This window comes from Amphiprion ocellaris, chromosome 14 (assembly GCF_022539595.1).
Source record: "Amphiprion ocellaris isolate individual 3 ecotype Okinawa chromosome 14, ASM2253959v1, whole genome shotgun sequence".
Classification (NCBI taxonomy): Eukaryota; Metazoa; Chordata; class Actinopteri; family Pomacentridae; genus Amphiprion; species Amphiprion ocellaris.
In genome coordinates this window covers 17,376,394-17,399,418 of record NC_072779.1, presented here as the reverse complement: position 1 = coordinate 17,399,418, position 23,025 = coordinate 17,376,394, and the positions used below count along the sequence as shown (strand labels likewise).

At 39.7% G+C, this 23,025-nt stretch overlaps 1 protein-coding gene across 6 annotated transcripts in view; it reads left to right on the top strand.

The window, feature by feature from the left end:
* The window catches only part of acaca (acetyl-CoA carboxylase alpha), a 34,489-nt gene extending 11,693 nt beyond the window's left edge, over window positions 1-22,796 (top strand). The window contains exons 23-55 of one of the 6 annotated variants that reach the window (XM_055017150.1): window positions 47-171; window positions 710-823; window positions 1,308-1,421; window positions 1,525-1,614; window positions 1,733-1,851; window positions 3,270-3,293; window positions 3,716-3,865; window positions 4,363-4,506; window positions 4,612-4,714; window positions 4,807-4,914; window positions 5,036-5,092; window positions 5,376-5,420; window positions 6,655-6,696; window positions 7,311-7,526; window positions 7,702-7,857; window positions 7,944-8,168; window positions 9,019-9,174; window positions 9,269-9,415; window positions 9,851-10,120; window positions 10,362-10,463; window positions 10,657-10,773; window positions 10,952-11,062; window positions 13,259-13,402; window positions 13,501-13,621; window positions 16,177-16,273; window positions 16,405-16,501; window positions 16,587-16,722; window positions 16,809-16,986; window positions 17,068-17,180; window positions 17,840-17,994; window positions 18,858-19,028; window positions 20,822-20,958; window positions 21,111-22,796. In XM_055017150.1, coding sequence (XP_054873125.1) covers window positions 47-171; window positions 710-823; window positions 1,308-1,421; window positions 1,525-1,614; window positions 1,733-1,851; window positions 3,270-3,293; window positions 3,716-3,865; window positions 4,363-4,506; window positions 4,612-4,714; window positions 4,807-4,914; window positions 5,036-5,092; window positions 5,376-5,420; window positions 6,655-6,696; window positions 7,311-7,526; window positions 7,702-7,857; window positions 7,944-8,168; window positions 9,019-9,174; window positions 9,269-9,415; window positions 9,851-10,120; window positions 10,362-10,463; window positions 10,657-10,773; window positions 10,952-11,062; window positions 13,259-13,402; window positions 13,501-13,621; window positions 16,177-16,273; window positions 16,405-16,501; window positions 16,587-16,722; window positions 16,809-16,986; window positions 17,068-17,180; window positions 17,840-17,994; window positions 18,858-19,028; window positions 20,822-20,958; window positions 21,111-21,237 — 4,211 coding nt within the window. In that variant the 3' untranslated portion in view covers window positions 21,238-22,796. The remainder of the gene's footprint in view (window positions 1-46; window positions 172-709; window positions 824-1,307; window positions 1,422-1,524; window positions 1,615-1,732; window positions 1,852-3,269; window positions 3,294-3,715; window positions 3,866-4,362; window positions 4,507-4,611; window positions 4,715-4,806; window positions 4,915-5,035; window positions 5,093-5,375; window positions 5,421-6,654; window positions 6,697-7,310; window positions 7,527-7,701; window positions 7,858-7,943; window positions 8,169-9,018; window positions 9,175-9,268; window positions 9,416-9,850; window positions 10,121-10,361; window positions 10,464-10,656; window positions 10,774-10,951; window positions 11,063-13,258; window positions 13,403-13,500; window positions 13,622-16,176; window positions 16,274-16,404; window positions 16,502-16,586; window positions 16,723-16,808; window positions 16,987-17,067; window positions 17,181-17,839; window positions 17,995-18,857; window positions 19,029-20,821; window positions 20,959-21,110) is intronic. The other 5 variants (XM_055017152.1, XM_055017151.1, XM_055017153.1 and 2 more) reach the window with 5 other exon arrangements.
* The last annotated feature ends 229 nt before the right edge of the window (window positions 22,797-23,025 follow it).

Here is a 23,025-nt window from a genome sequence, read left to right as displayed (position 1 = left end):
CCTGTGTAGTATTTAACAAAGCTTTGATGTATTTTCCCATTAACAGGACACTATGACAAGTGTGTGTTTACACTGCGTGAGGAAAACAAAGGCGACATGGCCAATGTGCTCAACTATATCTTCTCCCATGCTCAAGTCACTAAGAAGAACCTGCTGGTTACCATGCTGATTGTAAGTGTCCTTCCTTACTTGGTCAGAAAAATCTATATTAAAAACCGATTAAGACAAATCCACACCTTTATCATATCCATTTAAATAATTCAGTCTAATTAAGGATGTACTGATATTTCAGTGAGCCACTGATTATGTCTATTTTCTGTATGTAAGACAATATGTCTTGTATATCGTGTAACTCTGAACATAAATATATTCAGGTAAGGTAAAGACTGTAAGTTTGCACATGCACTAATGTGCCAGATTAGGTCTTTAGTAATGAAGATAATCAATACTAATTGTTTATTACACTCTTTAAGTTTTTATGGCATTGAATTATTCTTTATTTAGTGAGTAAAATAACTCTGTAATGCAATATTTTTCAGAGTAGTGATGTAATTACTGAATAATACAGCAACAGCAACTAAAAAGCGGATCATAACATGTTGCACCTCATCATTTAGTAAAACGTACTACATCGCCTACGTGTATAATACACTGAAGTGTGTAAGACATCCAGCTGATGATTTTGTATTATGTTTTCTTTTGTGTCTAGGATCAGCTCTGTGGCCGTGATCCCACACTGACAGATGAACTTATGGCCATTTTGACTGAACTCACCCAGCTCAGCAAGACAACCAATGCTAAGGTGGCACTACGTGCTCGGCAGGTCAGGGGCGGACTCCTCGTTTTCATTACCAAAATTGTTTTTTGTTGTATTGAAATGACTCATAAATGCAACAAAAATCTCCTACAAGGGCCACATGTGTTGTAAGCAGAAAAAAATGATTTGAAAGTGTGGTTGTTTAACTTAAAATCTGAAAAAAAAAACATATTTTTGTGAAGTGGCTAAAGCTGGCAATAGGCTCAGTGTTAACCATATTTCATGCTGACAGTTTCCCCACCAGATGTCACTGTGTCCCCTCCACTAAAGACTCAAAGAAAGTTGATAAAGACATTGTTTTTTTTAAGGAAGATAAACAAAACAGCAAGAAAATCTAAAATAAAATGTGTTTAATTAAACATTAAAGATCTGGAACAAATTCTTTAGCTGAAATTTTATGGAGATTGACACTAACAAATATGAAGGAGTAAGAGGAGAAGTACTGTGTGCTTGTGCCAAAAAAAACAACTCATAAATCTTCTTTACACAGGTATTGATAGCATCGCACCTTCCCTCTTATGAGCTACGACACAACCAGGTGGAGTCCATCTTCCTCTCTGCCATTGATATGTATGGACACCAGTTCTGCATTGAGAACCTGCAGGTAGGCATTAAAGACAGGATCAGCAGTTCTAGCTTCATTCCTTAATCCAACAATGGACTATGTTCAAAGCTAATGATTGTTATTGATATTTTTTTTTGTTTAGAAACTGATCCTTTCAGAGACATCCATCTTCGATGTGCTGCCAAACTTCTTCTACCACAGTAATCAGGTTGTCAGGATGGCTGCCCTAGAGGTGAGAGGAATAGTGATATCAGTCTGCAAAATCATTTCGGTATAATTTAATTTAAAACACACAGGTGCTTCACATATCTGACTAACATTGTCTTTGATTTCATCTCTATTAATCTCAGGTGTATGTACGCAGAGCATACATTGCCTACGAACTCAACAGTGTTCAGCATCGACAACTGAAGGACAATACGTGTATAGTAGAGTTCCAATTCATGCTTCCCACCTCGCATCCCAACAGGTATCACACTTAAAAATGCCTGCAACACTTCCATGCTGTGCGTTACTTTTCCACTCTCCTGCTTTTCCCTTCCACGGCACTGTGGAATCAATAGTTTTAATAGTTTTCTAATGTTGAATTTTCCATTAGTGGCACAGATGCTGGCAAATTGACAGCACCACCATAGATTTGCTCACAGCTTTATATTAATATATATCTTAATGACAGCACCTACAACCATCCTCTGTTGTTTCTAAACACTGCTGTCTCTCAGGGTTATCAACATGATTCTGTGACTGCCTGTATTTTTATGTCTGTCTTTTTAACTACAGACTGCTGCATCATTCTCTTATTTAGGTGTTTGTAGCGTAGGTGGGTGTGTGCTGTGACTACACGAAACATATTACTCCAAAGCCAAGAAATCGTTAACTATTATTAGATGAATATCAAAGGCACCAGTGATAAATACGTTTATTTTAATCTGCTTGATGTCATCCATGGTGCCACAATTCCTCCCCAACATTCCCAGCTCTGTGTCATTGTTTATCGTTGTTCTCCATGTAAATGCTCCTCATGTGCAAAAGAAGGTATTTTGCAAGACTGACAATATTTTTATTGGTTTGTCAAAAGTGTGAGGGCCACGAGCACCAAAGCTCCAGGCCTCGAGAGTCTCATGTCAGCTGCTCGTCCTTGTGAGTTCCAAGAAAACCACAAGTTCCTAAAAACATGTAAAGATGCCTTATGTGAGGCCAGAGAATCAGCAAAGTAAAAACAAAAACAAGATAATGTCAGGATTTATCATGTACATGCTCAGCATTTGGGAAACTTTGTAACAGATACAGTACTGCAGCGATTCTGTTGCACTCATGTTTTGTATTCTATCTGTGATTTTGTTCAGTTTGTCTGTGTGTGGTTGTGTGTACGTGTTGGTGTATTTTCTCTCTGTCCCTATGCAATGCTTGTCTTTGGTTTGTTGGTTTCAGTTTTTTTACGCCGTTAGTTATCGAAATCCTGCGAATGCCACCATGTACTCATTCTATTGCATGCTTGTGATTTACCGTGTCTAAATTAACCTTCATGTTAGGCTCAATGTTAAAACTAGTCTGCATGAGAGTTTGAAGTAAGCCTGTCTTTGTTCAGAGCATATATCAGGAGAAGGACATCTTAGGATCTCATGATGCATGGTGTAAAGGGAGCAGTCAGGAAGTGAAATGTGTGTTTATAACTACAAATATAGTTTTAACAGTTACTTTATCTTTCTTTTTTACATTTGTTGCATTCATTTAGTTATTAAGAAGTATAAAAACAGATGTTAAGACACACACTCTCTCTGTCTCTCACACAGACATTCAGTTACACACACATTGCTACATTTTGACTGTCTTCCTCTTCTGATGCCTGACACTAACCACTTAGTAATCAATGTTGTTTGATTGCAGAGGGAACATCCCCACTCTAAACAGGTATTGTAAAAATTCTTTTCATTGGATAAACTACTGATGACTATAAATTAGCTAGTTGCATGGTCAAAGCCATAATTAAAGTTGAAATTAATTCATCGTCAAGTTGTTGGTTATGCAACTGTTTGTTGCACTGAAATCTCCTAAAATGAAACTGATTTAGTAGCTCAAGTCTAGTCTGGTTGATAAGTGAAGCAGTTCTTAATTTTACTGACAACAGCATGGCCCATGGCATTCAACCTTTGTGTCAAATATTTTGTTTGTGTGTTTGCGTCTTGTGAAACTGTGTGTATGTGTTTCGGTATTGGGAAGATTTGTAATAACTTGGGATGTAATATAGTGTAAACTGATCAGATTATATGTTGGGAGAAATGTTGTACAACAGTGCAAAACTCCAGAACTGAAACCTCTGACTGTCCTGCCAGGAAAATGTCTGCTCCAATCCTGGACAATGCAAAAGCCGCGGCCACTAAATTACAAGAAACTAAACCCCAGGACCTTAGAGCACGAGATAGTGAATCTAAGGATGATATTGCTGAGAAGAAAAATGCCTCAGATTTGGAATCTGTGGACAGGTTTGACTCACAAAACCCCTTCAGTGCTTACAATTGGTGTAACCTATAGGACGCCTTCTCACAATCAAAGAACTAACACCCAACAAAAAGAAATCTGAACGTTGAAAGGGTCTTTCTGGTGGTTTTATGGTTGCTTGTTCCTGCAAAAGGAATATTTCCTTTGTTTTAATTTGACTAACATGATCTGTTAAAAATCCATACGGTGTAGCTGCTTTTACTGTGTTCACATGCCATGGTGGAGTTTTTTTTTTAAATTTATTTTTTAGTTTGCTTTTAATTTTTGAACCTCATTCAGTTTTTAAACTAAACAGGCCCCCACAATTATCCTGAAACTTTCAAGTGATTTCATACAAAGTAGTCTATCTCAGCAAACTGCTGAAAAGCTGAGGGATCAAAACTGTTGTGAGGTTCTAAAAGGTGAATTGGGGAAATCGGCACAAACTCAGCCTAGCAGTACGGCAGAATTCTCGATTGTAACTGTTCTGTCTGTGCCTTAGGATGTCATTCTCATCCAACCTGAATCACTACGGCATGGTGCATGTGGCCAGCGTGAGTGATGTTCTGCTTGACACCTCTTTCACACCACCGTGCCAGCGCATGGGAGCCATGGTCTCCTTCCGCTCATTTCAGGAGTTCACAAGGTCCGTTCCCGTTTCTAAGAATTCTATGCTTGAATTTTTTTATTTGTATTTAAATATAGTATTAGAAGTGTGCCTTACGGATTGTATGATTTTCTTTATTTACAGAAACATACCAGATGTGTTGAGCTGCTTCTCTGACTCTCCCCCTCCAAGTCCAACCTTCCCAGAAGGAGGCAATCCTGTCCTGTATGGTGAAGAGGACAACAAGGTGACGAGAGCAGACCTATGCCAGTCACAGGCTTGTCATTGATCTGTATGACTGGAACTTAGAATTAAATGTGTGTTTGCCTTGTCATCCAGAGCGTCCAGGATGAGCCTATCCATATCCTGAATGTGGCTATTAAGACTGACAGTGACGTTGATGACGACGGCCTGGCAGCCATGTTCCGGGAGTTCACTCAGTCAAAGGTGGGAGCTTGTCTGCAACAATGCCTTTGTTTCTGTTGATTTCAAAAGAGAGATTACTATGCTTGAGAGGGCTTAGATCGATCCCCACCATGCTGACATTTTGCGTTGTTCCTCCTTACAGAAATCACTGCTGTTTGAACATGGCATTCGAAGGCTAACTTTCCTCGTAGCTCAGAAGGTGAGGGTTCTAATTAATCTTTACTCAGACAACTATCTGTTTTCACAATGTGCTGCCTCGCATGTCACCAATTCAGCAGTTCTGAACCGCATGTACCAAAATGTTACAATTGAATCTTCGTCGTTCTTTTTGTAATGACTAATATTTTATTAGTATTCATATGGAATGACATCACTGTGGTACTTGTAATAATAATTTGCATAATTTGAAATTCAGCTTGTTTTCCTGTCTGTCTCTGTAACTCTTTCTGCATGCCTTGCTTTTGCTGCATTTCTAATAACAGGATTTCAGGAAGCAAGTCAACTGTGAGGTGGACCAAAGATTTCATGTAAGTAGCGGAAGACAAATGAAATCTGGACAAGAATCTCTGCATTTGTTTGAAAATGGTTTAAACACTCCCTACCAAAAAACATACACAAATAATTATCCTTGTTTTGAAATTTTCATACAGTCTACAGGAGGTGGATTAATTAGATCAAACAGTGCATTAATATGCCTAGATCGATTTTATCCAGGAGTGGCTGCTTGATCTTTGCCTTAAAATCTGTGATTGAACTATTTTTTTAACATAGACTTTGTTGATTATAAATGGCCTGCAGTAATGTGAGCACACATTTTATCTTTGATAGCCAGTCAGAAATTCTTGGCATTTTTGTGATGTTCCCTCCTTACTGTGCTGTAAAACCCAGGACAGCATTTATCATTCCAAGTTTGACCCAGTGTTGAAAGAAAAGCCTCTAACATTAGGATGATAATAATGACAGGGATTTAGGACAGGATTAGTTTTTGAGAAATGCCCAAATCTTTTACGACTGCTTGTCATTTTAACAATAGGCTTTGATTTTTCTTTTGTGGCACCCTAGTCTCTGATGAGAGCTAATCATGCTAACTAATGTCACCATCATTATGCAGCCCCTGTTACATGAAGGGTTTTTTGGCAGTTTGCACCATTGTGTATACTCACCCTGTAGAGATTTTTCCTCATTTCACTATATATTGGAGGCTGAACAAGATATACAATCACAGTGTCAAATCATGGCTGTGGAGGTTTTCAGCGTGTTTATTATTGCAGCTCTCTCATTATCGTGTGGCCTGTGAGTTGATGAGAGCATCTCCAATCGGTCTGGCATTGTTTTGGCAAGTGGTGTCGCTTCATCTGAATACGTCAAACAGGGCTCCCAGGCATTATTCAGATGATCACATGTCTGTGAAAAAAAGAGATGTTTCATTCATTAGCATAGTGAGTGGTGCTTGTATATGTAGTCTGTTACTATTATTATGTTAGCGTGCTGTTGTGGTGAATACATGGTGATTCCTTGATGGATAAATTACACCAGTAAAGGACTGTATTGCTTCTAGAACAAGGTCCTGATCATCATAGCCTAATCCCCCATAGCTGCATACTGAGACCAGAATAGCTCATGTTCATCTGCTGTAATTAGGTTTATAGTGGTGCATGTCTAACTGACTTGTCTTTCTTGATGCAGTGATGCTGTTTTTGCTACCAAGGTTTTTGTTATGAAGCTTTAATTTTTCTTTCTCTTTGTCTTTATTATTCACAGAGGGAATTCCCCAAGTTTTTCACATTCCGTGCCAGAGACAAGGTACATGTTGACATATGACATTTGTTAAATCATCACTCTGACTTTAAATGTCTTTTTTTTTTTTTTTTTTTTTTTTTTAAATATCCAAATTGGTCATGGCCCATGCAGAAATTACCATCTATTGAAAATATGTTTGGATACTTACTTGATGGTGTATCTGATTATTGTGGCATTGAAATGAAATGCTCAAATCTGAAAACAAAACAGACAGACCACCAGCCCTCAATGCTGCGTGTCCTTCCATCACAATCAGTGATGGCTCTTCTTCTCTGCCTCCCCTGATAGTTTCACTACAATGACACCACTAAAACCCATTAAAGTAATGAACTCTTTAATTATGTCCCCCATTTAAGAGAAATGACACCCATTAGCAGCTTTCTGAGCTTGAGATTGGCTGTGATTTCATTTACTTAATACAGTGTGTGACTCACAGGCATCTCTCTAAGCTACACCAACACAGTACTCATGAAATTGCCAATTTTCACTACCTCTGTTAATGTAAGAGATGTTGGCAGGAAAGTGAGTGAAAAAGTTCGACAGGAAAATCTTAAAATAAACTTACTTTGTAGCACTGTGTTGCCGTTTGTGACTTTGTTGTACCTGTTTCTCAATAGTTTGAGGAGGACAGGATCTACCGTCATCTGGAGCCAGCACTGGCGTTCCAGTTGGAGCTCAACCGCATGCGTAATTTTGCCCTAACTGCCATTCCATGCGCCAATCACAAGATGCACTTGTACCTGGGTGCAGCCCGTGTGGAGGTGGGCACAGAAGTTACAGACTACCGATTCTTTGTCCGAGCCATTATCCGCCACTCTGATTTGGTCACAAAGGTGAGAACACAAAAGAACAAGGATGTTTTTTCAGAGTAATGGGCTTTTGCTTTGTATTTCTGATTATGTTGGTTTTTTCAGTATATTTTTCAACAAAGTTGTTTATGTACTTACATCCACAAAATCAATCATAGCAGCTGCTAATGACAGTTATTTTCTTCTGTTCCTTCAATAGGAAGCCTCCTTTGAATACCTTCACAATGAAGCAGAGCGTCTGCTGCTGGAAGCCATGGATGAACTGGAGGTGGCTTTCAACAACACGACTGTACGAACTGACTGTAACCACATCTTCCTCAATTTTGTCCCTACAGTCATCATGGACCCATCAAAGGTTTGTCAAACAATCATATACACAGATCTGACACTCAAAGCACAGTATTATCACAGAGTTTGACTAATCTTTCCTACAAACTTCAGATTGAGGAGTCTGTGCGCTCTATGGTGATGCGGTACGGCAGCCGTCTGTGGAAGCTGCGTGTCCTGCAGGCTGAGCTGAAAATTAACATCCGCCTGACTCCAACAGGAAAGCAGATTCCCATCCGCCTCTTCCTTACTAATGAATCAGGTTATTACCTGGACATCAGCCTGTACAAGGAGGTCACTGATTCCCGAACGGGACAGGTGGGGCCCAAAGACCGACAGGTGGGGCACTCATACATCTTCCATCTCATCTGCTTATTGTCCACTCACTGGCAAAAGGCTTCAACTCCATCCTGGAAACTCAGCTCCTACAGTAAATTTTACCAGACTCTCTTGTAAAACTAAAAATGTGGAATTTGTCATTTGTATACATTAGAGGCTTTAAGATTAGTCAATTTGGAGTAGAGATCCAGTATGGCGTCTTGCCTGTTGCCTAGTGGACAGTTCCTTTGGTAATGTGTTTCTTCTCGCAGCAGATCAGGTAAGATATTCATCCATCCATCCATTCATCTCTTTATCATCACTCCCATCCATTCAATAGTGAATGAATGTTGAGTAAATAGAAATTTCATGAAGAAATGAAGAAAAAGCTGAATACACGAGCACCCATTTCACTTGTTATTTTTATTCTTTTGCTGGGCGATTGCTTTATTAGTTCTATTATAGGAAATAAGGGGTGTCTAGTTTGTTTTCTGTTTAAAGATTATAGACATGATTGAGAAGGAAGTGGTGGCGTTTCCTGCAGCTATAATGATTTAATAAAATGATTCAGTTTCAGGAAGATCTTGAGCAATGTTGGGAGGGTAGACAGAGCCAAAGAAAACAACTTTTTGCAATGATGTTGGCCTAATTCAGTAAAATATATCTGATCAGAGGTGCTTGCCAAACACATTCCTATCCTTACAGCACTGTTGCACATAGAATCTGATGGATGCTTTCAGTTACAATATGTCAGTGGCTATCACACTGTTCATAATCATCATGACCATCGTGCTAAAAATCCTGTTTTTTGTTATCTTACTGCCACAGTTGTCAGTGTATTTGTAAAGTGACTCCCTTCATTTCTTTCCAGATTATGTTCCAAGCATACGGAGACAAGCAAGGGCCCTTACATGGTATGCTCATCAATACACCCTATGTCACCAAGGACCTGTTGCAATCAAAGCGCTTCCAGGCACAGTCTCTGGGCACCACCTATGTCTATGACTTTCCAGAAATGTTCAGACAGGTACCGTATAAAAACATGCTTCTGGGCTTAGCTTTTGCTCAGATATACTAAGTAATGAATAATTTAATTCTGACTATTTTATTTTATCTTCCAGGCTCTGAAAAAGCTGTGGCACTCTAGTCAGGCCTATGCCCACTTACCCAAATGCCCTCTTCCCTCTGAGCTGCTCACCTTCACAGAGCTGGTTCTCGACGCCCAAGGTCAGCTGGTGCAGATGAACCGACTGCCAGGAGGCAACGAGGTGGGTCTTTTCAGCATTATGCTTGAATACAGATATTGAAAAATTTACATTATACCCATTTGCTTTAACATGACCTTTCTCTTTATCTGTTCACTACCTATTTCAAAATGTGCAATTTCCCCTTTAGTCTGTAGGTGTCTCTCTGTTTCCTTGGCTTTGTTGTTGAGTGCCTGTTAAGGTGCTTTTTTATGGCACAGCCCAGCTCTTCATTGGGAAAGTGTACATTACAATATAACACCTATATGTAAAAAATAAAATGATTCATCATGTATCAGCCATAGGGCATCACAAAACGGAAAACCTGACAGAATTCCCAGTAATACTTCCGCTGTCAAAATGATAAAAGCACATTCAATTGGAGTATTTACTGTATATATGTTTTGCAGTTTCATATGGCATTTATTTTGCTAAAGCACTTCTATTTTGTATATCCAGATTGGTATGGTGGCCTGGCGGATGACCCTGCGAACCCCAGAGTATCCAGCGGGACGTGAGATCATCGTCATAAGTAATGACATCACACACAAGATAGGTTCATTTGGACCGCAGGAGGACGTGTTGTTCCTGCGAGCCTCAGAGATGGCACGAGAGAGCGGCATCCCTCGAATCTACATCGCAGCCAACAGTGGTGCTCGCATTGGCCTGGCAGAGGAAATCAGACACATGTTCCACGTGGCCTGGCAAGATCCAGCTGACCCTTATAAGGTCAGTCAGCAAGTCTCTGTCACATAATACTGTACTTGAGATCCTTTTTTTTTTTTTTCTCGAATGTGTGCAATTGTTGTAGATCTTGTTACCTGAAATCCATTAGTCTCAATCATTTTGTTTTGATAATACCATAGAAATTTACCTGGTTATGCCTTTTAAAACATTTATTGACTATTTGTCTTCTGCATCTGTATCACTGTCTGTTGCGATTAAGCTATCCTTGCTATGTCCCCTACAGGGTTTCAAGTATCTCTACCTCACACCTCAGGATTACAAGAAGGTTTCAGCCTTAAACTCTGTGCACTGCGAACACGTAGAGGATGAGGGAGAATCCAGGTACCTTTTTTTAAAATATACATTAGTACTCACCTGAGTATGTAAGGGGAATTAATCTTTAAGCTGCTGTAATATCAGTCAAGTGTGTATTCCTTTGTTGCAATCTTGTGAGCTTCATATAGCAGAGGTGACATGTAGAAAGCTATACAGGGGTCACAGCTGGCTTTGGGTGAATATATGTGTTGCCATGCAGGTACAAGATCACTGACATTATAGGAAAAGATGAAGGCCTGGGTGTGGAGAACCTGAAGGGGTCTGGAATGATTGCTGGAGAGTCTTCCCTGGCTTATGAGGAGATCATCACCATGAATCTGGTAAGACTGCACTTGTGTTCAAAAACACAATTATATATGCAGTCTGCTCCTTAGCCTTGAACTGCACGCTTGAGTGATCTTCAAGAACAAAGACTTGCTCTTTTCAAAGAGTTGATAAGCTGGGATGCAGTTGCATTACACGTATCTGAAGCTTTAAGATGATTGCCTTGTCCTACAGGTCACATGTCGAGCCATAGGTATCGGGGCCTATCTGGTGAGGCTTGGACAGAGAACCATCCAAGTGGACAACTCTCACATTATCCTTACTGGAGCTGGAGCCCTCAACAAGGTAAAACAATAAGATTTGTTGTTCTAGTGTTTTAAATTGAAAGCAAGATTCTATTATATACGTCTGCACTCTGCTCCCGATGTGATACAGAATGAGCACCAAATGAGCTGTCTCTAAATTCACACAATTAATGCAGCTACATTTTAATGAGAAAATCTCTAAAAAAATATTCATTAGTTGGCCATTAGAATTTTCAGCTAATATAAGGGGAAGGTCAAACAGATATGCCCGAGTAAAACAAAAATTCACAATTGTTTTTCTGTTCTTTTTTTTTCTATGAACAAATACAAAATTGTAGATTTTGTACAAAGAAATGAGAGGCGAATGATGTGCACGTATGTCAAGGAAACAAAATTAGAAAAGTATACTGTGATTTTTGAAGCTTGTTCCAACTCGCTGATCAGGCAATTTTTGAAGCTCGTTCCTTCTGCCTTTCTCTGTTCAACTAGGGTTCCCTTTCCGATCCCAGCCACAGGCCTGCCTGCCACTCAAACTGGAATAATTGAAAGCGAACCATGAAGTTGTATTTGCATAGAAATAGAGTGACATGCCAGAGGCTGCAGTGCAGGACACCCATATCATTTGTTTTTAATCAAAATGAAAAGTTTTGCTGATGCAGATTGTTTTGTGCGTACAGTTGATGGCTGTGTGTATGTGTGCTTGCACGCCTCACTACCTCTTCTTTTCTTGCTTTCCATTCTCTGTCCTTGTCAGTGCATTAAGATGACTCCATTTGAAATTAGATGACAGATCACAACATGACAAACCATGCAAATAGCCCCATGATGGCACACCTATTTGCTGGCAGCTCAATTGTTTTTCGATGGCCTCACTGTTGAGCTCCATTTGTGGGAGCAGAATCATAGTAATGGTTACTGACAAATGTCCACAATGTGGTTGTGATAGACTGTAGTATATCATTTGTTCGCAAATAATTGTTTTCATTAAAAACAAACCAAAAAAAACCCCACATTTTAACGACCTACACAGGAAATAAGTAGGGTAGTTTTTCTCCGCTCATTTGTCATGTGGTTTCCTGGCTATTAACTGAAACTTAATGGAGAGCAGTAGGCTGCCACCCAGAGATCATCATTTCATTAGCTGCTGGAAAGTGCTCATATTTTCATGGGGACTGGATAGTAACTACTAGCACAAATACCCCAGTGAGCTGTTACTACCAGTTGGCCCCTCGTTTTTTTCCTCCCAGTCATCTCCCTCTGTTCCTCCTCCTATATCTCCTCCTCTTCTCTCTGCTGTGGAATCTTAATGAATCCGGCGATGGCCGGAGGCATAGAGGTTTTGTGTATGTCAAGGTGACTGCAATGTTTCTTGGGGCTGCCGGCTTTCCTGACAGCTTTAGGAGAGTGCCCTAGATTTGTAGCCAGATACATAACCATTAATGGTAATAAAGAAAGTAAATGATGGCTGAAAAGGTGAGAGCTGAGGGTAGGGATTGAGCTCCTCTCTTATTTTTATGGAACCATGTTAGGGCCCTGCCACCTGTTCTCAGCTGCTTATGAAAATAGGGTGGGCTGGCAGTGAGACTTTATGACTTCAGGTTGGCATAGGAACAACATGAAGAAAAAAAGAAGTTTGGTGGCTTCTGTTTTATACTGATGGATTATTCAGAATATGTGACGACAAAAATGAATGCAAGTCAGTTAAATGAATGAAATCTTAAATTAAAATTAGTATTTTAGTTTCAGGCCAGACGTTAATCTACGTTGTCTGGTAGAAAATGTCCCAAAAGAGAAGCAGGTGGCAGGTGTGACTGTTGTGATACATGAGTTTCTAGCTGCTGATCACCTGTATTGACAAGGTTGCATATCTTTCTGTGGTGTTATTGAACCCAGCTACACAGTGGTGCCTCCTGTTGTCAGTTAGCTTTGCACAACATTGTTTTGGCTTAATTCAAGACCAGAGAGAGGAGGGTTTTTAAAGAATAAATCTACACTCAATTAAACTGAGAAGTGAACTGCTGTTCCAGTTTTTCAGCAGGTTGTAAGAGCAAGTGCTTTGGTAATTTTCTGATGTACATTAGTGTTGTTTACCCTTTAAAACCCTGCTTACTTCCTTGGTGCATTTTTATAAATCCACATTCAAATTGCAGACTGACATTTAACAGAGAAAAATATTACTTCTAGCATCCTTTTTTCCTGATATAAAACCCACACTTTTGTCTTTTTCCCATGACAGGTCCTGGGCAGAGAAGTGTACACATCGAACAACCAACTTGGTGGAATTCAGATCATGCACAACAATGGTGTGACCCACACTACTGTTTGTGATGACTTTGAGGGAGTCTTCAATATTTTGCAGTGGCTGTCCTACATGCCCATGGTAACATCGACCTGCTTTGGTTAAAATGCTGCTCACTGTGCTAAATATTTGTTATTATGAATTGGTTATTAAGAAAGAATAAAATTTCTTTTCTGCAGTGTAAATCTAGTCCAGTGCCCATCCTCCAAGCCAAGGATCCCATTGATCGGCTAATAGAGTTTGTGCCTACCAAGGCTCCCTATGATCCTCGCTGGATGTTAGCAGGACGTCCCAGCCAGAGTGAGTACCTGCTCTGGATATACAGAGAAACTCAGATTATTTTTGAGAACATATTGCCATTATGTAAAACATGTTGCTCAAAACGTAACACCTTGCTCAGGTTCATAATTGTGTAGCAGATTAATGGTTCTGATAGTTGCTGATAGACTGGTAGTTATATAACAACAAATCTGTATCGAGCAAATGAATACTAAGCATTTTGTAGTTATTTATAATTACTTTGATCAATTTAAAAAAAACAAAACTCAACACGTGTTCAGTAGCACAGTGAAATACCAGATTTCTCTCACACTCTACTGGTACAGAGTTGATAATTCAGTTAAAGGAGAACAGTTTTTGATAACCAGTTAATTGCAGAGGTATTTGTTAAGCAAAAAACACCAAATGCTTTCTGGTTCTAGCTTCTAAAATTTTAAGATTCCCTCATTTTCCTTTTTGTACATTATTCTAAATTAAACGTCTACATTTTGATCAGACAAAACAGGTTGGTTAGTTGGACAAAACAAGCAATATTGAGATGTCAAATTGGGATCTGGGAAATGGACCTGCAATTTTCACATTTTTTTCCGTTTTATTGATTCGATGATCCATGTTGATAAAAAGGCTGAAACGATTCCTGGAGTTATTCGAGTATTTCGATTGCTAAAATTCTCTGAATCGAGGTTTGTTTAATCCACTACATAGTACCCCCCAGGCCACTAACTGGCAGACATCATCCTCTACGATCCCGGGCCTATAATCAGTAAATTATGAGGGGATTTTTAATTTGACGGGACACTTTTTAACTGGCGCAGCTTTTCTAGTATTTACGCCGTTGGTTTAGCAGGTCAGAGGGCTGAACTACGAAGGCAGTTTGACAGTCAGGCTTTCTTTGTGTAAGTCAGATCGACATAAGCTAAAACCTCAGTCAGAGTTAACAGATATGAAGGTGGTTTTCAACTTTCTTTGTTTACTCAGACTTTCTTCTTCAAACTTGTCCACACAAACAGGGATGTTCAGTGCATCATTTGACCCATTTTCTGCACAAAATGAACCGATTGCAAACAAGTTGTTTTAATGGAGAACAATGAGGAACATGAAAATTTATGACGGTAAAAAGTGCTGCAACTAGAAATTATATAAGACAGGAATGGAAGTAGAAAACTGTTAAACGTGTGCAATGTATTTATTTTACCGATCAGTGCAGCTGATTATTGCTGACAGACAGCTGCACAATAATTACATTCAGACATGATATTGTATTGAAGTGCATGTAGGTCTGACACTGTCTCATAATGAAGGAAATCACTTTAAGTTGTGGCCAAATCAAAGTGAAACTAATGTTACTGATTGAATATTCTCTGTAATAAATAGTAATATCATAATCAGTTTTCTTGTTTGTGTTCTACCAGCTGCAGTACCAGCAGTTTAAACGGACCAAACATAAAAACATATTTATGCGATTTCTGCATCACCAACTAATTACATGTGGGGTTCCCATGGCTTTGGGTTTTAGTTGAATACCCCTGTACTATACTATATATGTACAATACACTGCAGATGTCTGCCCGTGTGTTATGCCAGGACGGTTATTTCTGTTACACAGCACGCTCACTTCCACTTTTGATGCTGTAACACGCATGCCAAGCATGGAAATTGATTACACGATTAATTGCCAGAATAATTGATAAAATACTTGATTAAAATAATTGATAGCTGCAGCTCTAGTTGACAATAACATAATTATCTCATTATTAACTTAATACTATTGACGTTGTAGCGCTCTTCTCTGTACCCATACATCCAAACCATTCTGTTCCAGTTGTGACTTAAGATAAAAAAAAATGATATTGCTTTATATAACATCTAAGCTTTCGCTATGAAGACAATTTATACACTTTAACTCTACAAACCATTAATAATGCTTTAACAGGGGCTGTTAAAAGTCACACTGCCATTTTTGTGTGTTATTTAAAGTAAATATAAAGATTTATTATTTCACCCTGATATTCCAGAGTTAAAGGTTGAAATAATTCATTACAGGAGAGAGGCTATTAAAAAACTAGGAAAGAAACAGTGAAGCTTAACATCATGCCGCTAAAGGCAAGATCAGCACCAGAATTGATGCAGTGTGTTTCACACTGCAGGTCAGGACTAAGCAGGTTCCACATCAGTGTAATTACAGCTTGGGATGGCAAAGAGATCAGGGGGACTGTGTGGGAAGCCAGTCAACGTCTCTGATAGTGATGAGTGGCGAGGCTTAATTGAATGGTAACCTCAAAGGCTGGGCATGTTCCTCAGAGTGTGCAGGCAGAAAAAGAGCTGAGCAAGCCTGCTTATACAGTCATCCATCACAGTTGCTGCCACGATTACAGATTCTGAAGAAAAAAAAAATACACAAGCTCATACAGTGTACAGAAGAAAGCCAGGCATTCTAAAAACAGCATGGGGAAGAGAGAATTGTTTCTGAAAATAGATTCAGTTGCATTTTTAACTTGCATTAATTGACCCCAACTTTTTCCTCCTACACTCTTTTTTGCCTTTCTACACTCTCTTTCTTACTACTCTATATAAAGCTCCAAAAGGTTCCTGGCAGAGTGGTTTCTTTGACCATGGCTCTTTCATGGAGATCATGCAGCCTTGGGCTCAGAGTGTGGTGGTAGGCAGAGCCAGGTAAGTTCCACATAAAACTATAAACCAGATCACAAATTAACACAAATGCATCTGTTATTTCATAGAAGAACAGCTTTTCTATTTCTTAAGATAGTTTCTAGACATCAGCATTGAATGGACTCTCTTTACAGACTGGGTGGGATACCTACTGGAGTGGTTGCTGTGGAGACCAGGTCTGTGGAGCTGTCAATCCCAGCTGATCCAGCTAATTTGGACTCAGAGGCAAAGGTATGGGTAGCATAAGGTGTATATATTCAAAAGTGAACATTAATAATAAGATATTTTTTGACATGTATGTAATTTTTATATTCAGATCATCCAGCAGGCAGGACAGGTGTGGTTCCCAGATTCTGCCTTTAAAACAGCCCAGGCTATTAAGGATCTCAACCGCGAAGGCTTACCTCTCATTGTATTTTCCAACTGGAGGGGCTTTTCTGGAGGAATGAAAGGTACTTTTGTCTTTGCAGTAATCAGGTGATATGCGATTAAACCCATTCTTCATGTCATAATAATCATAGGGAATTATCCTTTTCAGATATGTACGACCAGGTGCTGAAGTTTGGGGCCTACATTGTGGATGGACTGAGGGAGTACAAGCAGCCAGTACTAGTCTATATCCCCCCTCAGGCTGAGCTGAGAGGAGGCTCCTGGGTGGTCATAGATCCAACCATCAACCCCCGTCACATGGAGATGTACGCCGACAAGGACAGCCGGTGAGTTTGACAGATAAAAAGCAGACTAAGCTTCATTATTCTAAAACCAGCTTGACTCACTTAAATCATTCCTGTCTTCAGAGGTGGAGTGTTGGAGCCTGAAGGAACAGTGGAGATCAAGTTTAGAAGGAAGGATCTGGTGAAGACCATGAGGAGAGTAGATCCAGTCTACACGAATCTGGCTGAACGATTGGGTGAGTCATACACTTAAATTCTTCAATTACAACTCATTACAGGTATCTTTGACCCATTTCGGCCTTGTCCTCATTTTAGTGAGGAGCAATAGATCAGCTGGGAGCATGTGTGCTTTTATTGTCGTTCTTTATTTGGTGTTGATTGTGTCATTTTCACTGGAATCCCCAGGGAGACGTGTCAATCACAGCCTCCTCGGATCAATCACAAGCTCTCCTGTCTCTCCTGTGCAGACTATTGATTTTCCTTCGGTCCAATGCTGCATTGGCTTGGCGCTTTGGGCAGATTGGTGGAATTGAGGTTTACTGTGGTGGCTTTGAGAGCTTACAGATTGGAATTGACAGAAATCAGTCTTAGGTGACAGCAGCAAAGGGTTTGGGGGGAGCTCCAAAGCAAAATATTGTTGGCAGGAGTTAATTCTCAGCTGCATTCTCATGTAGAACCTAAATTAATGGTAATGGAATACAAGGAACCCACATACGAAAACCATTTGAGGATAGAATTTCTGATTTTCACACCTGAACTCTGAAGGACACTGTGTGTCCTTTCAGTTTCTTGCTCATGTACTCGGGTTGTAATCAAAACCTCTGCATATGGTTGTCAGTTTTTTTGCAAATGATTTGGAAGTTGTGTTTAATGATGTTATTTGAAACTCCAACAGGAACCCCAGAGCTGAGCCCGCCTGATCGAAAAGAGCTGGAGACCAAGCTTAAGGAGCGTGAGGAGTTTCTGTTACCCATCTACCATCAGGTGGCTGTGCAGTTTGCAGACCTTCATGACACTCCAGGTCGCATGCAAGAGAAGGGCGTTATCACGGTGAGAACGAACACTATCTTATGTGCACGAATTGTTACAATATGAATGTGCAGTACATGGACAACCTGAAAAAGCCTGCAGGGGAGAATCAGTCTAGCTGCCGCTGCTGCACCTGCCTAGTGAATAATGTTTGGTCTCACCAGGCTGCGAGACTCGTCCTCATAATTATCTTCTGATGACCCTGGTCAATCACCTAGACAACTACAGAGCAGCCTCAGGCAGGCCCCATCTCATTCTGGGCCTTCAGTCCCATCTTTCACATACAAACACACACACACAGACACACAGACACACACTTGGCTCACATGACCAGAAGGGTGTTTCACAGATGGATGGCTGTCAGCATGTTTTTTTACACACAGTATGTGCTGTAGAGGGTTACTAACTGTACTGGTGTGATAAGAAGCTGCGATAAGATGGACACCATTTACTAGACCATGGATGACCTCAAGACCTGAAGTCCACCAGCCAAAAAATCTGCAATAGTGGATTCTGTAGTAACATCCTCAAATCTTCAGTTCAGTCTGTTCATTTAGTTTAGAGAGTTGCACATTTCTGTGTCATGTATTATTCTGCTTTAAAAGTGGAACACTTCCATCAAAAAATTCACAAAATATGTACCTTTTTGCATCCACAGAGATATAGCCTGGGGTTATGTAATCAGTGTCAGAAAATAGAGAGCCAAATGTAAAACATAAACCTTTTTACCTAATGTGACATCCTACGAAGGGGTTGGATTAGGCTGAAAATGATTGATATCTGAAAAAAATATATAGATTAACATGTTGGCATTTAATCAAATTTAAAAGTTTTGACATACCAGCTCGTTTTAACAGTAGCTGCTTGTGTTTTCTCTTTTTTAGGATATCCTGGAATGGCAGACGTCACGTCAGTTCTTCTACTGGCGCCTGCGACGCCTGCTGCTGGAAGACACCGTGAAGAGGAAGATCCAAGCGGCTAACAGTGAGCTGACAGACGGCCAGATCCAGGCAATGCTGCGCCGCTGGTTTGTGGAGGCTGAAGGGGCTGTTAAGGTACAACCCACAGCACCCATTTTAGGTTTTGTTCTATGGCCTCCCAATCTCTCTATTCAGTGACTCTGAGTGAAAAGTGTCAGAGAAAACCATAATTGATATCTAATAGAAAATGGATGTTTATAAAATGATGGTTAATTTTGAGGACTTTAGAGAGAAAGAGAGAGAATGAGGATTAGAATGAAATTAATGGTTACTCATTCTTTATTATATATATATATGCTGTTGTTGTCCTAGAATTTATGAAGCTTGCTATTATTTTAAACTACAGGTCGGCCAACATGTTTTTTTTTTATTGAAGATAGAGGTAGTGATTATAAGTAATGAAGACCAATAACTGATGTTTGACTGTTGATAGGCTATTAATCATGATGTGTAACCAATCAGATCATGCTGTAGGCAGGACATTGCTTTAAACCAGTGGATAAAGAGAGATGCCTGCAACAGAGCCAAAGTAGCAAATTTTTAGGTTAATTTATTTTATTGGGAACCACTTGAAAACAATAACAATACCGATAATCGCAACAATGCTGACTCTCAGACCTGATAATCAACCGCCCAACAGTTCATTGACCCTTGTTTTAAAGGTTCAGTGAATTTAAAAAATACAAAATTACATAATTTGGTACTTTACCTAATGTCAGGTACAATACCTTGTACAGGTCTGTATGACACTGATCGTGACACTGTCAGTCTTTCCCAGTAAAATTATAGTGGCCAGTTCTATTAAGTTCCAATAATCAAAAATAACTCAAATTACTTTGCATTCTAAAATCCAATTGCTCTAAAACAAAAGATTGAATTTGGACAAAATAACACAGTATATGTCCTGGACTATACTTTTTCATAATCTCATATGCCAGTATTATTGACTAGTTCTGAACTAGTATCCGTCTTCTTTTTAGTAAAGTGTGTAGATGCACTGAAGTAAACCTCATATTAGCCCCTGGCTGAGGTAATGAATACTGAGGGAGGTTTGTTTTTTTCCTGAAACACTCATCTCTTGTACACAAGGTGTACTAGATTAAGAGGTAGTAAATATTCCTATTAAATCCTCCTGATTATATACAGATGAACTGATTAAGTGGTAGTTAGTAAAAATAAACATCCCTCGGAGACACATAGCTGCGGTTCTTCTCGGCTCAGCCACATGCTCAGGAGACCAGCTGCAGGGGTGAAGGGAGCTATCTCAATGCTTGAGATTTCTTTAGAAGTGGCCTTCTTGTTAGCTAATACATTACCCCAATCAGGACTGGCTGTCTTAAGCCACAATTAATCACAGCCCTGGCACGTGCAGATAGGAGAGCAACATGCTGTTTCTTAATTAAAAGCAAACAGATTAAAAATCATTAATAAGGGCATTAAATGTTCTTGTGGACCTCAAGCTCAAGCAGGACTGTTCATAAAAAGGCAAGCGCCCATTAAACCCCTCTACCCTCAAATCTTTGCTAAGCCCTCCAGCCTGGCTTTGTTTGGGATCAGAAATGCCAGCACTCATGAATACTAATTTCCCTATCAGGTCCACTCAACACGACATCAGACTCCCACTTTGTTCCTGTCCAGCTCTTTTGTTGTTATTGATATTTACTTTGAAGTCAAGATGTTTTTTTTTTTTTAATCTTTACCTGTTTATTTGTTTAGTAAGTTTGAACTGCCCCCTGGGATGTTTTTATTCCTATTGACATTTGTTCACACTCACATCAGAAGCAAAAGCAGGATCTCTAGGCATTATTTAACCGTAACTATTCACAATGATTCACCTTCTGCTCTTTAACATACACAATGTTGTGCAGGCTTATCTGTGGGATAACAATGAAGAGGTGGTGGCATGGCTGGAGAGGCAACTAGCTGAAGAAGAGGGCGCGAGGTCCGTCATCGATGAGAACATCAAGTACATCCGCCGGGATCACATCCTCAAGCAGATTCGCAGGTGATAATTCTCAACGGTTGCAGCTTCACTGTGGTGAACAGTTGTACAGTGCAAACTACTGCAGTTAATTAGCTAATTTTCACCTGACTCTACCTACATCTGTCCACCTGATGAGCTCATGTTTTCTTTTGTTTCCCCGTTCTCATATCCAGCCTTGTTCAAGCCAATCCAGAGGTTGCCATGGATTCCATTGTGCACATGACCCAGCACATCTCACCCACACAGAGAGCTGAAGTGGTGCGTATCCTGTCCACTATGGAGACGTCATCCTCCTCCTAGCGGGAGCCTGGCCTCTCCTTCTCGCCTGGCTGAAGCACTGCTCAGGCCACAACCACAGCCAAAGCAGCCTGGTTCAGTCAGATCTGCTCCTATCTGGGGCCTGGGCTGGAAACTCAGACTGGAGGAGCCAACGTGATGGCCCTTGGCAGCTGCCAGGTTACTGATGAATCGTTGGCAATGATTCTCACTTAGCAAGAGTTTAGGTGTTTGACATCAGTTGTAACATTTTGTAAACTGACTTACATGTAGGTTAGTGTTTAGAAACATTGATGTATTTTGTATTAAAGTGCAATTAACAAATGTCAATACAGACATATCTAGTGACTAATATTTTTAATAATGTGTTTGGAGTTTACACAGTTGGCTCAAAAGGATGTTTATGCTTCCATGATAATCAGTGGCCTCCATCCTTTTAAACTGGAGTGTGCACAACAGTTAATTAATGTTATTGTCCTGTTAAAATGCACCTTGGTTTGTGACATATGCTTGTTAAGATTTGCAAGTGTTTTGATGACCAGCTTGACAATGACAATACATAGGAGGGAGTTAGCAAAAAAGGGGGTTTTACACTCCCAAATAAGGAGCACTTAGTTACTGAACAAAGACGGGGAGCGCTGTAACAGTTTTGGACAGGGCCAGCCCAGCAGGGAGCAGGAACAAGGTCCCTTTTAGACCCTGACTGTTTCACAGTTACCCTGCAGTGAGCAATGGGCAGCTCGCCTCACAACAAAACCACAGCTGTCCCTTCTGTTCTCACCCACAGTACATGCTGCTTTAGAGGCACTTTAGTGCTTACTGTTCCCTTACATGGCACCTAGAATCAAATCTGCACAGTTTTCACTGTTGCACCTAGTATGCAAACATGCACAAAGTGGCACACGCATATGGAGTGGATAATAGAGAACTGAGAACGGTACTCACAGTGAATAATAGCATGCTTGTTTAGAATGATGGTCTTTGCTCCCTTTGGTTATTTTTGACAGCTGTTGCTCTTAAAAGCAGCACCATAGCTGTGTGTTTTTTAACTAAAGAAATACACTTGAGTTAGATAGCCAAATCATTACATGTCTGCTGACAGAACAAAGGATACTGTTCACTTGACTTACACGTTACATGTTGGATATGGTGTCTAATTTTAGCTGTAATCCTCAGACTCTGTTCTATTTAAAGTTTGTATGTCATGTATATGAAAAGTTGCTTATTTTTATTATTAATTTTTGAACAGTTTGAATCACATATAACTTCTCTTGACTACTTGAGTTTGTTACTAATAGGGAAATTATGGAAACTGTATCATAAAGAGAAGAGTATTTAATGATGGCAAAACAGCAGCATATTGTTGAATTCCATCCTTGAGATCATTGTGTCATATGCTCTGTTGACAAAAAAACAATGTGAAATGGCTTCATGGTCAGTGCTGTGCCTTTCGTGTGCCCACATTGACATGTTGTCCAGTTGCTTCATAAGTAACTGGTCGTTTCCTTTTATAGGGATGAAGAATATTTACTGATATGAGCTTCAAATGTGTCTGCAGATTTAATAAAGCTTACTCAACTTACTTTAAAGTGTGTTTGTTTCAAAAATCTCTACTTATGTGCCAATGAAAAAGTAAAAATGTGCTTCTTAAGAAAACTTAAGCTTCCAAGAATTTTCTCTAATTTAATTTGTCAATTATTTTTATATATTGATGATCCTGGGGACAGATAATCACATCACTGGAAGCCTCATTAATTTCAGCAGTCAGAACAAAGACTATTACTCTGGAGAGACATTTTCTGATTACTTGAA